Here is a 16311-nt window from a genome sequence, read left to right as displayed (position 1 = left end):
GCCAAAGGAATCCTGAGTCTAGGCCAGCAGAGCTGTCAGGGCAGGAATCCTGGGGCCCCCGTGGCGGAGTCTGGAAGGCGGAGCGCAGTGGGACGTCGCGGGTTCCGAGCGAGGCGGGGACCTAGCGCCAGCACCGCTGCAGCCGCGTTTGGGTGGCGGTTACCGGCGTGACCCGACCTCCGGGGCGGCTTCTCCAGACGGTATCGCAGCTGTTGCGGCTCTTTCCGGGTGATGAATTTGAGTTGCTCGTGCGGGTATTTGCAGCGGGCGTAGAGGAAGGGTCGGGGAGGCCCGGGGGGGCACCGCGCAGCCCTGCCCTGTCTGCGGCCGGCGTGGCAGCGCCCTGCCGCACTGACCTTCGGCGATGCTCCTGGCCAGTGGCCGCAGGGAGCGGACTCGAAGCCAAAGACAGGCTGGCCAGGGGTGTCTGCCCTCGGGAATGACGGTGCATGGAGCAAGATGTGGCTGCGGGCAAAATAGGCTTGGGGGAGCCTGGAAAGGCCACCCAGGCTGCTCGGACGAGTGAGACGCAAGATGCTCAGTGGAGGCGAAAGTCGAGGCCTTAGTGGGGAGGAGCAGCGGGAAGAAGCTGCTGCGCCGCCCCCTGCTTGACAATGCAGTTATTCTGGGATGCAGCGACCCCCACCTCCACCCCCAGCCCTGGCCACCGTGGCAAGGCGGCAGCGGGCGGGGGGTGCCTGGAGGTAGCCCCATAGGGTCTGGGTCCTCCACTAGGCCCCAGTGTGTGGGCAGGTTAGCGGGGTGGGGGTATGCTGGGGGTGGGGGGCTGTGTGAGAGGGGCGGTGCTTGTGGATGAGCACCTCCCTTGCACTGTCAAATTCTTTGCCTGGTCCTGGGCTAAGGGGTAGTTCAGGAACAGCACGCACAGCCAGGATGCGGGAAAACTGGGAATTAGTGTATGCCATGACTGTCTAGACCAACCCCTCTATTTTATGGATAAGCAAACCAAGGCTCTAGGAAGTTATGAGATTCTTTGAGGGGCAATTTAAACCAAATCTTCGGACGCTGTAGTAATGTACTGTACCCCCGGGATAACCTTAAACATCTTTTATTGGACGTTCAGAAATTCGAAGCTCCCCTACAAAGTTTCTGAAGCCTGAGCTAAACAACTGGAGGAGGAGGGGAACCGTGTAATTTTGACTTGCATAACATAAGAATGCTTTTGTAAAGACCATGTTAAACACTCAACGTGATTGTTTAAATTGCACCTATATGCCCTGAGGCTTTCCCCTTAAATTCACGGGGATCATAAGTTTTTTCAATCTTTGTTTTTCTCTTTGCCGTCTCGTTTAAACATTTTTAAAAAAATGTTTTAATTTTTATTCAGAACTTAACAGCTCCAAATAAAAAGGGCATTTACATATGTAGAAGAAAAAGAGGATTGCACATGAAAATGCAAATCTCTATTATATGTAGCTTGTTTTTATTTTTGAATATGTTAAATTTAACCAGTAGCTTTCAATGTGATCTTGCTTGACTGTGCTTTTTTTTGGCCTGCCTTCTATATTTAAAAATAAAGACGCCAATGACTCTTTTTTTCTCTCCTTTCCTTCCCTCCTTTCCTTCTCCTTTCCCCTTTTAAAATTCAATTCTATCTTATTTTTTCAAATCTAATTTCTTTCTGCCTTTACCTTGAGAAAACAAGAAAAGCAAATCTCATAAATGTATAGTCAAGTAAAACAAATTACTGCTTTGGCCATGTCAAAAAAAAAAAAAAAAGATGCTTCAATATACACTCTGAATCTAGCACCTTTCCGTATGGAAGTAGATTGTATAATTATATAAATCTGAATCAGTTCTTTACATGTACTTGGGAATGAGACATTATCAGAGAAAGTTGATGCAAAAAATTGCCCCCAGTTATTGTTTCCCTTTTCTTAGCTGCATTGATTGTGCATTTTATATAATCAAAACTATCCATTTTCTCTTCCTTCCTGCTCTTTATGTTTTGTTTGCTTATGAACTTTCCCCCCATCCATAGATCTCAAAGGCAATTTTAAAAAAAATTATTATAGCTTTTTATTTACAAGTTATATGCATGGGTAATTTTTTCAGCATTGACAATTGCAAAACCTTTTGTTCCAATTTTTCCCCTCCTTCCCCTCACCTTCTCCCCCCAGATGGCAAGTAGACCAATACATGTTAAATATGTCAAAGTATATGTTAAATACAATATATGTATACTTATCCATAGTTATTTTCTGCATGACTCAAAGGTAATTTCTTTCTTGATCCTTTAATTTCTTTGTGATGTCGCCTTTTAATATGTAAAGTTATATATCCATTTTGTGCTTATCTTGATGGTGTGAATTGTTGGTCTAAACCTAATTTCTGCCAGCCTGCCTTCTAGTTTTTCTATCAGTATTTGTGAGAATTCTCTTCTCAGTAGCTGGGATCTTTGAACTGATCAAACTAAAGTCCTTGTGTTTATATGCCATCTGGGTGCCTAATCTGTTTCACTGACCAGATTTTTATCCAGTATCAAATTCTTTTGATTATTACCAATTTGTAGTATAGTTTGAGATCTGATATCTTTCCTACTTCTTTTCTTTATCTCTTTTGAGCTTCTTGGTCTTTTGTTCCTCTAAGATGAATTTTATTAATTTTTTTCTAACTCCATAAAATAATCTTTTGGTAGTATGATTGGTATTTCTCGAGATGAGTAAAGTGATATAGATAGTATTGTCATTTTTATTATGATAATTTGGCTTAAATACAAGCAATAATATTTTCCTGCTTATTTAGGTTTGTCTTATTTTCTGTAGGTAGGTGTGTGTGTGTGTGTGTGTGTGTGTGTGTGTGTGTGTGTGTGTGTGTGTGTGTGTGTTTGGATAGATGTCTTCATAGGAAAATTACCATAGATTTTATGTATCTGAAATTATTTGAAAAAAATTTTTTCGTTATTCTTTAATATATAGAAATGAAATAGAAATATATAGAAATAAATTTTTTATTTACATGTTTTCAAAAACATTCTACTTTGCTAGTGGTAGTTTCAGTTAATTTTTAGGTTACTCTATACCTGCCAAAAGTAATGATTTTGTTTTGTCTTTGCTGTGTTTATTCCTTCAGTTTCTCTTTCTTTTCTCATTGCTATAAGTAGCAATTCTAGCTTACAACAGTGGGGGTAATGGACAGCTATATTTCTTCTTTGATTTATTGAAAAATATTATAGTTTTTTTCCATTACTTAATATACTGCTCCTTTATTTTAAGAGTACAATGGAAAGGTCCATTTTTGCCTATGTTTTCTAATGTTTTCAACAGAAATGGATGTTGAATTTTGTCAGAATTTCTTTCTGTATCTACTGACATAATCCTTTTTTTAAGTTGCTATTAACATTATCAATTAGGTTTATTAGTTTTCTAAAATTTCTAAAATTCTAAAATAAATACAGCATGGTAATATATATTCTATTATATATATGTATATATATATGTTAGAGATATTGGTCTATAGATTTCTTTGTTTTGCATCTCTTTGATTCAGTTGATCATATTGGTATCATAGAAGGAATGTTTTGCAAATAGTTTACTTAATATTGAAATTTATTGTTCTTTGAATATTTTAAAATTCACTTGTAAATCCATTTATTTCTTCTTTTTAAATAGTTCAATTTAGCTTGTTAAATTTCCTTTTGAGACAAGATTATTTAAATTCTTTATTTTTTGTTCTGTTAAGCTGGCGTCTTTTCATATTTTTAAAAATAAATATCCATCTGCTTCCTGTAAGTTGTCAGTTTGATTAGCATATAGTTGGATGTAATTTCTAATAATTTATTTTTTTCATTTTTTATGAACGCTTTTTCATTTTTGATACTGGTCATTTGGTTTTCTTTTTAAAAAAATAAATTAGGCATTATTTTATTTTATTTTGTTTTTGGATTTTTGAAAATAAGGTCTTGGTTTTATTGATTTTTCTTTTTCTTTCTTTCTTTTTTTTTTTTTTTTTTGCTTTGTTTTATTAATCTCATCTTTGTTTTTAGAATTTGTTTTGGTGTTGAGGCTTTTAGTTTAATTGTTTTCTAGGTTTTTGTCTTCTTTCTTTTTAGTTACATGACATTTTATTGATGTATTCTTTCTTTCCTTTATTTGTGAAAGTATTTAGAGATAAACATTTTCCCCTAAGGGCTGCTTTGGTTATCTACCAGACACTTTTATCATATTTTCTTTACTTTCATTATTTTTGATAAAATTATTATTTTTAAAGTTTGTTCTTTGATAATTCTTTACGATTAAATTATTTAGTACAACCAATTTTTAATCCTTTTATGGAATATAATTTTTATTTCATTGAAGTAACAGATATGTGTACCATTTCTTCTTTTGTTAGTGAAGTAGTTATCCCTTAATATTTAGTTAATTTTTGTAAATGTGCCATGTATAGTTGAAGAAACACATCTGCCTATTCAGTTATTCATTTATCCAGATTTTTATTTATTCATTAATTATCTTTTTGTTTATTTGAGTTCACTCCTTTCTCTTTGTATTCAGTAATTGATAGATATGTACACTTCTTTGTTATTTTTTAATTTTTTTGTTAGATTTGTCTAGGTCTGAAGAATATACATTGAGTTATTTTATAGCTTTACTATTTTCCCTCTGTAACTATTTTAGTTTTTCCTTTAACTATTTAATGTAGTGTGCTTTCTAGAACTCCCCTAACAATGTGATTAAAATATACCATTTGGACTAGCTTTCTGGAGGACCTCAGGACCAGCCTGAGTCCTTGGTCTTAGTGGAAGAGAGATAAAGGCAGGAGACTCATGAGGATGGTCAAAGATGGAGTTTGTTTATTTCAAATCCTCTCAGCTCTTAAATATTTTAGTATGATTACAACATTACAGCACACTGAGCATATGCCAATTTTAGGACCACACCATATCACACTAAGGATATGCCAACTAGGGTGATTACATCATTACATCACACTAAGTATATGTGAACTAGAGAACCATTATCTCATCAATCACACTGAGTAAACATCCTGCTGTAAGTATACTTCAAGTATACCTTTCCCAGAGTTCTCCCATTATCTCAGAAAGGGAGGTGGGCACCAAAAGGAAATGGGGAGCCAAACCAGATGTTGTTAGCAGGTTTCCTCTGGGCTTAAAGGTCTTAATTGAAACAGGAATACATAAATCCTTTAGCATGGGAGGTATTACACAAGCACATAGTAATATAATACAGGCTAGTAGTGGTGTAACAAGCAATATGAATCAACATGAGGAATTATACGTGTCCATAAGTCTTAGAAGGAGGGTATATAAATAATCACACATACATCTCCTTCAGCAGCCAAAAGATAGTCAAAACCAATCTATTGTCCATTACTTCATGTGTCAGGGAATCCAGTGATTCCTGCAAGTTTTGAAATCCTGAAACAGTGTCATCATATCTCAGGGAATCCAATGATTCCTGCAAGTTTTGAAATCCTGCAACAGTGTTATCATATTTCAGGGAATCCAATGATTCCTGCAGGTTTTGAAGTCCTGCATCAGTCTTATCATGTCTCAGGGAATCCAATGATTCCTGCAGGTTCTGAAGCCCTGCAGCAGTCTCATTAACAATGTTTGAGGTTCATGAGTCAATTGTCATAGACATTGGGTTAACAGCCATGTTTTTTCAGTTTCACATGAAGTCAGAGATGGAACCATCTGCGGTCCTCTACAATTTAACTGTTAAAACATTTAATGCATGTATGTTTAGGTATTGATATTCGGTGTTTATAATACCTTTCTGCATATTCTGGTCACCATTTATTTTTTATTCAAGTCTGTTTTTGTTGTTATCTTATCTGAGATCATAAATGTTACCTTTGCTTTTTTGAGTTCAGCTGAAGTGTAATAGTGTTGATCTAGCCCTTTATTTTAAGTCTGCAAATGTGTTTAATGTAAGTTTCTTGTAAACATAATCTCATTTACACTCGTGATCAGTAATTGTGTATTTCATTCATTCTATTCTGTTTACACACACACACACATTTGCTTTTCTTTGCTCTTTGTACTTTCCATTAGAAAGAAGAGATGACTGAAAAATGTATTTAGCATCAGTATTCTGCACTTGAGTCTACTTTGGTAGTCTGCTTCTCATCCCCTGTCCCTCTTTTCTTCTTGTCCAGATTCTAATCATAAGTTCTTACCTTCTTTTTAAAAATCTTCTTAATCTTTTTATGATTCATTCTCTGAGATTAGAATTTGTTTTGCTAATGACTAATCCTTTTTGTATCTATCCTCCCTCTTCCTTCCTGTCTCTCCAGTTCTTTGCTGTTTCTCTGTTGAGTTAAATGATTTTTACACCAAACTAATTCTCTTTCCCAGTCTCTGTCTCTTTCTCCCCCTCCTCCTCTCCCTCTCCCAATCTGTCCTTCTCTGTCTCTGTCTCTGTCTCTACTCCTCCTATCTTGCTGTATAGTCTTCTTCTTGTACACTCCCATTATGTGAAATAGTATGATTCCTTTTCTTTCCTCCTCTCCCTTTTTTATTTAGTGTATCTTTCCTGCTCCCTTTTCTTTCTTTTTTTTTAAAGATCATCAAAACATCATAAATACTCCTTGTTCCTTTGTCTTATTTAACTACCTTTATGATCTTTTCATGATAGATGATAGATGATAGAGTTCTGAAGGATCCGTGTTGTTTCTTTCCCTGTAAATGGTTCATCTTCAGGTGAATCCCTTCAGTTGCTCATTGTATTTTTACCTTTTTATGTTCCTCTTGATTATTATTTGAATTTCAAACTTTTTTCCTGAGTTCTGGAATTTTCATTAAGAATAGTTGGAAATTTTCTATTTCATTAAAAGCCCCATTTTCCCTATGTAGCACTATACTGTTTTTGCTGGGTAAGTTATTCTTGGTTTTAATTTATATCTTTGCATTTAGAAATACTGTGTTTCAAGTTCTCTTCTCCTTTATAGTGGAAACAGCCAATTCTTTTGTGATCTTAATTAGCCTAATTGTGATTTTTTAAAAAATTGAAGCTCTTATGTTGATCCTGATAATCCTAGGGTTTTTATTTTGTGGAGGTGACATGTGGATTCTTTCTCTTTCACATTTCTTTCTGGTTTTGTGATCTAAGCAATTCTCCTTCTCCTTCTTCTTCTTCTTCTTCTCCTCCTCCTCCTCCTCCTCCTCCTCCTCCTCCTCCTTCTTCTTCTTCTTCTTCTTCTCCTCCCCCCCCCCCCCCCCAGATTTACACAGTTAGTAAGTCAAATCTGAGACTACGTTTTAATACCAGGGTTTAGTCTCCTATTCACTAGGCCACCTAGCTGCCCTTTTCATGGTTTCTTGAAATAAGATTATCAGGTTTTTGGGTTTTTTGGGGGGTAGAGTGGGGCTCCTCGCTTTGAGGTAGTCCAGTGAATCTTAAATTATTTATTTCTGATCTGTTTACCAAGTCATTAAAAAAAATTACTTTTATAATTTTCTTATGCCTCTCTATCCTTTCTCCATTCCATTTTGAGATTTTTAATTTTTAAAAGTTTTTTCTTTACTTAATATTTCTTATTGTATCATAGGCTATTAATTTCTATTTCATCCATTCTAATTTTCAGGGTAATTGTTATTTAAATAAGGTTTACTTCTGTACTAGGTTGTTAATTCTGTTTGTAAGTCTTTTCCCTGAAAGCACTCATTTCTTTTCTTGTTCTTTTCTCTTGAGTTCTAATTTTGTATATAGTATCATTTAAAAAAAAAAAAAACACAACCCAAAATAACTCTCTTGACTCTTGCTTTATTAGTTCAGGGAATTCTTGTTGACCTTGTGGTCAGGCTGTGTTTTTCTTTGGGTCTTTGATTATATATTTTGTAGAATTATTCTCCCATTATGGGTTTGTCTCTTAGGAGTATTGTATTGCATTTTGTCTTGATTATCTTTTTTGGTTTACTCATCCTTTCAAGCCTTTATTCCTGAATTGGAATTTTGTATTAGAGCCAGTAATTGAGCTCTTTTGGAGGCATTGTTGGTTCCTTGTGTTGTTCTTTTTTGTTACATCTTTTTGCCCTGTTATTTCATTCTCTGGGTCGTTTTTAAAGGCTCTAAGGGGAGATTCAAACTTTAATCATGTCATAAGCAGTTTGATCTAGGGTATGGTTTGAGCTTGGCTGGCTCTTTATCCCAGTCTGGGTGTGGACAACACCATTGCAAGCATTTCCCTTGTTGGAACTTTAGTAGACAATAGTTCTCTTCTTCAAGCCCTAACTGCTAGCTGAGATTTTTCTTAAGTTCAAATCTTTGGAGGCATGGACTTATTTCAGTTGGTTGACTAGACCCTAGCTCTTGCCCTTCTCAACTACAGGATTCAGAATAACTCTGGGTGAATTCAGTTTCCTGTTCTGTAATCTGTGCAAAAGAAGTATAAGTCAATCCCTAGTTACAGTTGTCCTGGTTCCTCAACTGTACCTAAGGAATCTCTATATGGAGGGTTCTAGTCAGCATTCTTCTTGTTACACCAAGTGAACTGGAATCTTCAGTTCTAGGCAAAGTTATCAGATTGTGTTACCTCCATTAAGCTATTGTCTGACCCTATCAGTCTTTTTATAAGTGATGGGTTGTCTCTTCTGGACATCTACTTAGTTAACTGCCCATCATTTCTTTGTTTCTGCTCACCAAGAAACTGTGCCTATATAAAAAAGAAATACAAAGTAATTTCTTTAGGAAGGTATGGAGATCATGTCTGAGTTCATCTAGGAAGTGGAGAAGGAAATGAGGCACATTAAAAGCCAAGTGAAGAGGGAGAATATTGGAGGTAGAGGAATAGAGATGAGAGAGGCAGAATGACTGGTTTGGAGGATTTGTGTAGGATTCAAGTAATTGTAGAAGAGGCCACTAAAGACATCATAAATTTCCCAAGGTTTAAAAAAAAATTCATTTTTTTAGGATCACAAGATTTTGGGATTCAAAGAACCTTACAGTCATCTAATCTAACCTTTTTATTTTACAGATGAGGAAACTGATAATTATCGAAGTGAGGGGCACTTGTCCAAGATCATACAACTAGTAAATGGCAGAACCTGGATTTGAAATCAGTTCCTTCTGAGTTTTCAAACACTTGATCTTTAGACTCCAATCCTGCACATTTCATCTTCCCTCTGTTGCCTCCTTCTTGCTGTGCTGCTGCCCAAGACTAGCATCAAAATAAAGGTAAATTCACTTAAATGAGTATGACTTTTCTCTCCTCAAAACAACAACCTTTCCCATTCCCCAAAAGAGAATCAAAACAGACTTCTTTGGAAAAAAAAAAAAGTCTACTGATAAGAGTTAAAAGTTTGGAGGCTTTAGCCTATTTACTGCCTCCTCCCATTAAGCAAATCCCCAGGATCAACATCATTCCACTACTTCTACTCTGTAGATTTTAATCCTCATAAAGATACTGGTTTGTGGGACAATAATGACCCCAGAAAATATCAGAGACTCTTAAAATAAGAAAAAAGCACAAAGGGATTTATTATGATCTCCCGAGAAAGGGCATCTCCCATCTGACAAGGTGTTTGTCTGTAAAGGAGTGCAAAGCAAAAACTGTAAAACACAAGATTAAATAGCCTGAACACAGAAGCCACTCTTCTCTCTCCTCCCCTCCCCTCCCCTACTTCCTTCCACTGTTTGGGGGAGTCTAGGTTATCATTCTAAAAGTGGAAATCTATCCCAGAAATAAAAAAAATAAATTGCCTTTAAAAGAAGTACTTAAATGTTAATAAGAGGTGGTGGGAAAGAGAAAGGAATGAACATCTGAAGTTTTTTTAGCTATAGCTCTACTTGTTATTATAGAGTCTTAAGTAGCGATTAGGGAATAGTTTAAGACCATATCCCATGAGGGAGTCTTCACTCAATTTTTTCCATACATTGGGAAATAAAAAATAGATACTGGGAAGAAAGCTTCAATTTTTGCTAAAAGCCCTATTAGCTTTTATAAAAATACAATATGGCTATTATCTTAGTTTTTTAATAATCTGTTTACTTAGGTGACTATTTGTTTTAAAACAAAATTTAGGTCAGATGATAGAAATAGTCAATGTCTGGTTTTATATATTTGTGGTTTTAACTATTATCAGAGAGCTTGCTATTAGACATATAATGTAACATGGGCAGAGAAATAAAGGCACTACATATACCAAGATATTCATGATAGCACTTTTGAGCTAGAAACAATAAATTATGATGTGTGAATGTAATGGATTACTAAAGAAACATAGAAAGATGTGCATAGACTGATTGTGGAATGATTAAAATCCTGTGTAAGCAGAACCATGAAAATAACATACACAGTGACTACAACAAGTGAAAAAAGATAATAGTAAAAAAACTTAATGCTGCATAATTGTAATAACCAAGCTTGACTTTAAAGAAAAGTTGAGAAAATTAACCTTCTTTAATGGGAAAATGTGGATGATAGAATACCTCAGAAAGTAATATGATGTGAAATACAAAATATCCATAATTTAAAAAAATAAAATTTAGGGCATGTAGGAAATGTTAATGAAGTAAATGTTTTGCTTACTGCATTCATTGTTTTGTTTAAATTTATTTTCCTTGATTCTTCTAGGCTACATGACTTGCTGAAGGAAAAGAAAATGTTATGTTGGGGATATTGGTCTTTGGGCCATCCTGGTGGTATTAGCAGCAATCTCCAAGGAATTGTGACTGAGCCACAAGCATATGGATTTATTTCTGACAGAAGCATCAAAGAAGTGGCTTGTGGAGGCAACCACTCTATTTTTTTACTGGAGGATGGGGAAGTTTATACATGTGGTTCGAACACCAAAGGACAACTAGGCCATGAAAGAGAAGGAAATAAGCCAGGTTAGTGGTTTAGACTGAGTTGGGCTTTGAGTGTATAGCTATATGAATGGGATGGTGAAGGGAAGAGGAATGTTTGAAAATTTTTTTGCAAAGGTCTAAAGTCTCTTTTGGGTAGCTAGCTATTTTATGAATCTTTCTTTACATTCAACTATTTAGTCCTGTAATTTTTTTTATCCTTTGCTTCTAACTTAATTCATTTCACTAAAAACATCTTTTACTTTGTTAGACAATTTTTATAAGGTTAAATTCCAGGAGTGAAGAATTAGCCATTCAAAGTTGTGAGAAAATAACTAGTTTTGATTTTTAGAGAATCAAAAAAAGAAGTGAATAGGTTTTTTTCCTATAATTGAAAGCAAAAACATGATATTTTTGTCAGATGTGGCAAATGTTATTTTCTGAAGATTAAACATTCAGTTTTACAGCAAAAGTTCACTAATTGTTGGCATTTTTATTTTTTGATTTGTTCTTGATTCTGTCTTTCTTTGCACTTTGGAATGACTGATTCTGTTTCATTTTGGGCTTGAATGAATTTTGAAGCACTTGATTTTCTCAGAGCAAGAGTCTCACTGAAGTGTATTCTTTAAGTGGTACAACTTTTCTGTGTTTTCTTGGAATAATGTCCATTCTTAAGATCACAGAAATAAAAGCACAACAAAAGAGAAATGAAATACAGCAGGAAATCCAGTGGTCAGTTAATAGAGAATTAACTTAAAACTGGGGAAAGCAGCTCAATTTGGTTTCATCAAGTCAAGGTCACATATTCATTCTAAGTCAGTCTAGTGGCACACATATGGCCATTATTGTCACAAAATGAAATCTTTTAAAAATGATTACTTGTTCCAGGTAATTTGTATAATACCACATACATTTTTTCCTGCATCATGTACTTTGAACATTAACTCTGAATTGAGACTGTTGACTTTTGGAGGCTAACCTTAAGCTAATTTGTAAAATGTCTGGGATTTTCTTACCCTCCTTCTCTCTTAGATTTTCTTTATCTTCTGCTTTTTTATGTTGAAATGATTTTTTATAATTTTTTTATTTCCCCCCAATTACATGTAAAATATTTATTTATTTATTTATTTATTTTCTGAGACAATTAGTGTTAGGTGACTTGCCCAGGGTCACACAGCTAGGAAGCGTTAAATGTGTGAGATCAGATTTGAACTCAGGTCCTTCAGACTTCAGGGCTGTGCCACTTAGCTGCTCCTAACATTTCTTTCTTTCTTTTTTTTTTTTTTTAAAGCTTTGAATTATAAATTCTGTTCCTTCTTTCTTATCCTTCTCCCTCCTGAGAGGGTAAACAATCTATTATAGGTTATATATGTTCAGTCATTTAAAAGATTTCCATATTAGATATTTTGTAGAAGAATTCCCCCTTCCCCTCCCCCCCCCCCCAAAAAAAGGAAGTGAAAATAGTATATACTTTCATCTTTCATCTATATTCTTTGGAGGTGCATAGTATTTTTCATCACAGATCCTTCAGAATTGTTTTGGATCATTGTATTGCTGAGAATATCTGTCATTCACAGTTGTACATTTTATAATATTGCTATTACTGTATACAATGTTCTCCTGATTCTGATCACTTAATCTTGTATTAGTTCATGAAAGTCTTTTCAAGTTTTTCTGAAATCATCCCATTCATTATTTCTTATAACATATATAATATTCCATTAAAATAATTTACTACAACTTGTTCAACCATTTCCCAGTTGATGGGCATCTCCTCAATTTCTAGGTCTTGGCCACCACAAAAAGAACTATTTTTATACAAAAAAGGTTTTCTTCCTTCCCCCCTTTTTTCCTTTTTTATTTTTTAACCTCTTTGGGATACTAACCTAGTAGTAGTCTTGCTGGGTTAAAGGATATGCAGTTTTATAGATCCTTGAGAGCAGTTCCAAATTGTTTTTCTGAATGGTTGGATCAGTTCACAACTCCACCAACAGCATATTACTATCAAAGTTTTCCCACATCCCCTTCAACATTTGTCATTTTCTTTTTCTGTCACATTAATTAATCTGATGTGTGAATAAGTGAAGCAGAATTGCTTTTATTTGCATTTCTCTAATCAATAATGATTTAGAGCATTTTTTCATATGACTATAGGTATACACTTTGATTTCTTCTTCTAAAAACTGCCTGTTCATATCCTTTCACTATTTGTCAATTAGGGAATGACTTGTATTCTTATAAATTTGACTTAGTTCTCTAGTCAATTAGTTTGACTTAGTTCTCTATATAGTTGAGAAATGATGTCTCTTGCTTTCTTACAGAGCATTCTGAAAAAATTTCCTCCCAAGATAGCACACAGTACCCCATCTATATATTACTGCAGATCCTGTCCAAATTCATATGTTCTGCTTAAAGCCCTAATTCTTGGTTTCCTAAAATGAGGATTGTAAACTAAGCAGTGTGATATTCCTATATACTCGGGTGTTTGTGGTGGTTCAGTTTCGTTATGCAGGGCTATTTGTATTTTAGCAGCAAATTTCTGGAGATGCAATGAAATGGTCCCCCAAGAATGCATCTTTAATGGCATTTGGGACACTGCCAGGTCATTGGGGGAGGTATCTTTGGAAAAGGGCTCTTGTTACCCAGCAGCTTTTTCTACCTCTTTGAAGTGCTGGATTGTTTTGTTTTGTTTTGTTTTTTGAGATCTTCTTTTCAAATAAGAAAAAAATTGAAAGTTGAAGAAGTAAAAAACATTACCTATGTCTGATTCTCTTGCTCACTTATTTTCTCATCAAATACTTATTGAACATAACTTTTATGAGGTACTCTGTGGAATGCAAAGATTAATGAAAGTGGTTCCTGTCCACAGGGAACTCAAGTTTCGGAAAAGCCATTTGGTTATACTGGTCTTGATAATGTTGCATAATATAATAATAAGATTATCTCTTTCTTATAACAACACTGTTAGGTAGGTAATATGTGGATCATTCCCATTTTACAGATGAGGAAGCTGGGCCAAGACATTAAGTGACTTGCTAGAAATTAGGCAAGTATTAATTATCATAGCCAGAATTTGAACTTGCATATTCGAACTCCAAGTATGGAGTCCTTTCCACTATATCTAGTAGATCAGATTACATAATCTGTAATACCAATAAATAAATCAAAAAGGATTTATTGAATCCTTTAAAATATTAAATTAAATTAGGTGTCAGGAACTTTTGTATTCCATCTACCCTTCTAAACTAAAAACTTGAACCTATAAATCTGATAAAAGCCTGGCCTTTAACCATGAGAGTCAGGTGTGTGGATAAAGACTGAATGGTTACGATATAGGCTTTCTGCTTCATGTTTTTTTTTTTTTTTTTTTTTTTTTTTTTGTTATTTACATAACTTTTTAAATTATAGCTTTTTATTTACAAGATATATGCATGGGTAATTTTTCAGCATTGACAATTGCAAAATCTTTTGTTCCAACTTTTCTCTTCCTTTCCCCCACCCTTCCCCCAGATATCAGATTGAATACATGTTAAATATGTTGAAGTATAAGTTAAATACAATATATGTATACATGTCCAAACAGTTATTTTGCTTGTACAAAAAGAATCAGACTTTGAAATAGTGTACAATTAGCCTGTGAAGGAAATCAAAAATGTAGGTAAACAAAAATAGAGGGATTGGGAATTCTATGTAGTGATTCATAGTCATCTCCCAGAGTTCTTTCTTTTGCTGGGTGTCTGCTTCATGTTTTAAACATGATGTCAGATGGAGACCCTGGGATCTTGTGATGAGTGAGATGAACTTAAAACTTAGCATCTACAGTTTACTAGCATTAGAGGGATATAAAAATGTTTCAGGTTTGCAGAGTTTTTTGTTATGTCTCCAGTGTGTTAAAGATGAAGCATGGCCCAAGATAATTGTATAAATTTGGGGAAATGTGTTCACATTAAAATTTCACCAGATTCTAGAAATGTTGATGTTGACTTCAGGTTTCAGTTAAATATAAATTACATGATAGTTATACATTTGTTTAGGCCTCATAATATGGAAAGAATAGGAAGCTTTTTTTCCCCTCTTCCTTTTAATTTATTGGTAGCTATGAGCCTTGTCAATTGCATTTGACTTTTGGGTTTTGTTTTTAGTTGAGAGTGCAAAGTACTGTTTCCTACAGTATATATACTCAGTTCTGAGACAGAGAGTCACTAGCAGTGAGGGAAAGTGATGGGATCAGGAAAAAGGCCTGGTGATAGTATAGATATGTCTAAGTAGCCCTTACAATATTTGGAGAACCATTATAGACAAGTGAGGACATTAGGATGAATAGAGGGTATTTCTAGGAGGTAAATAGGCAGAAAAAAGCTAAGACTTGCTTAGAAGTCTGAAATTTAAATGCCATCTTATTGACCAGTGTGGTTTAAAGAAAGGAGGAGTTAAGAAAGTAGGAGTAAAAGATGAGAAGGTACATTACTTTTTTTCAGTACCAAGCTTCAGCTGAAAGGCTGAATAGAAAGGAGACCATAGAATGATTTTACACATGCATGTACACACACATACACACACACACACGTATATATTTGCATGTACGTGTAGGTATGTGTGGACTTATACACCTACCTTCCCTTCCCCTTAGCTTCCTACCTAATTGTATCTTATAATAACCATCTCTAGAGCAGAGGAGGGAGGGAAGAAAAATAAAGGGGGAAAAAAAAGAAAATGTACTTGATAACTTTGTTATATGTTTAAAAGGAATAAATAGCAAATTATACATTATAAATTTGCAGTTTCATGTGCAGTCATTCTTTTTATTATACTATATTATGGAAATGCTTATTTTAGCCTATAAATAAAAAAAAAATAAGAAAGAAAGGAGACCATGTAAAGAAATTTGTTTTCTGATGGATTGTCAGCCTTCCTGGTTTTGGTTCACTAGATCCATTGATAAACTTTGAAATTTGAGTGAAAATGGTTAAGATGGCTTTTTTTCAAATAGGTTGACTATTGGATACTCCTAATCAGCAACATTCATTAAGTACCTACTATATTTCAAACAATGTGTTAAATACTGGGGATACTTAGGATGTAAAAAGACAGTCCCTACTTTCAGGATTTTACATTCTAGTCTCCCATGAACTGTTTGCATTCTAACATTCAAATACTGTTAAGGTCATGGGTAGCTGTAGCACAAAAGACACCTAACGAATCTGATTTCAGGGAGTCATGAAGTTGCCATTCCCATCTGGCTCAGAACCACCAGTTCAGTTTCTGTGTTTGAATTTCTGCCTAGAGATAAATTCCTTTGACTTTGTTACCTTATTAAAGCGCAAGGACCCTGGGAGAAGCAATAATAAATTAAAACTTTAAACTTCATAATTACATGTATTACCATTTTGAAGAACTATTCCTACTTTACAGATGAGGAAATTGAGACTCAAGGAGGTTAAATGATTTGTAACACAGCTAGTGTTAGATGTAGAATGGATGCTCATTTTTTTGAACATTTTGAAATTTTGAATTCCAAACTTTCTCATTCCTTCTCTCCTCT

The 16311-nt window shown here is 34.9% G+C and overlaps 1 protein-coding gene across 4 annotated transcripts in view; it reads left to right on the top strand.

The window, feature by feature from the left end:
• The first annotated feature begins 102 nt into the window (after window positions 1–102).
• Window positions 103–16311, top strand: part of HERC3 (HECT and RLD domain containing E3 ubiquitin protein ligase 3) — a 163222-nt gene continuing 147013 nt past the window's right edge. For 3 of the 4 annotated variants that reach the window (XM_051964905.1, XM_051964904.1, XM_051964902.1), the window contains exons 1-3: window positions 132–228; window positions 8959–9158; window positions 10558–10814. In XM_051964905.1, the coding sequence (XP_051820865.1) occupies window positions 10586–10814 (229 nt within the window). In that variant the 5' untranslated portion in view covers window positions 132–228; window positions 8959–9158; window positions 10558–10585. Of the gene's footprint in view, window positions 229–8958; window positions 9159–10557; window positions 10815–16311 lie in introns of all 4 variants that reach the window. The other variant, XM_051964903.1, reaches the window with a different exon arrangement.

This window comes from Antechinus flavipes, chromosome 6, assembly GCF_016432865.1.
Source record: "Antechinus flavipes isolate AdamAnt ecotype Samford, QLD, Australia chromosome 6, AdamAnt_v2, whole genome shotgun sequence".
Classification (NCBI taxonomy): Eukaryota; Metazoa; Chordata; class Mammalia; order Dasyuromorphia; family Dasyuridae; genus Antechinus; species Antechinus flavipes.
The sequence above is the reverse complement of the archived record's forward strand: the minus strand, read 5'-3'. Positions and strand labels throughout refer to the sequence as shown.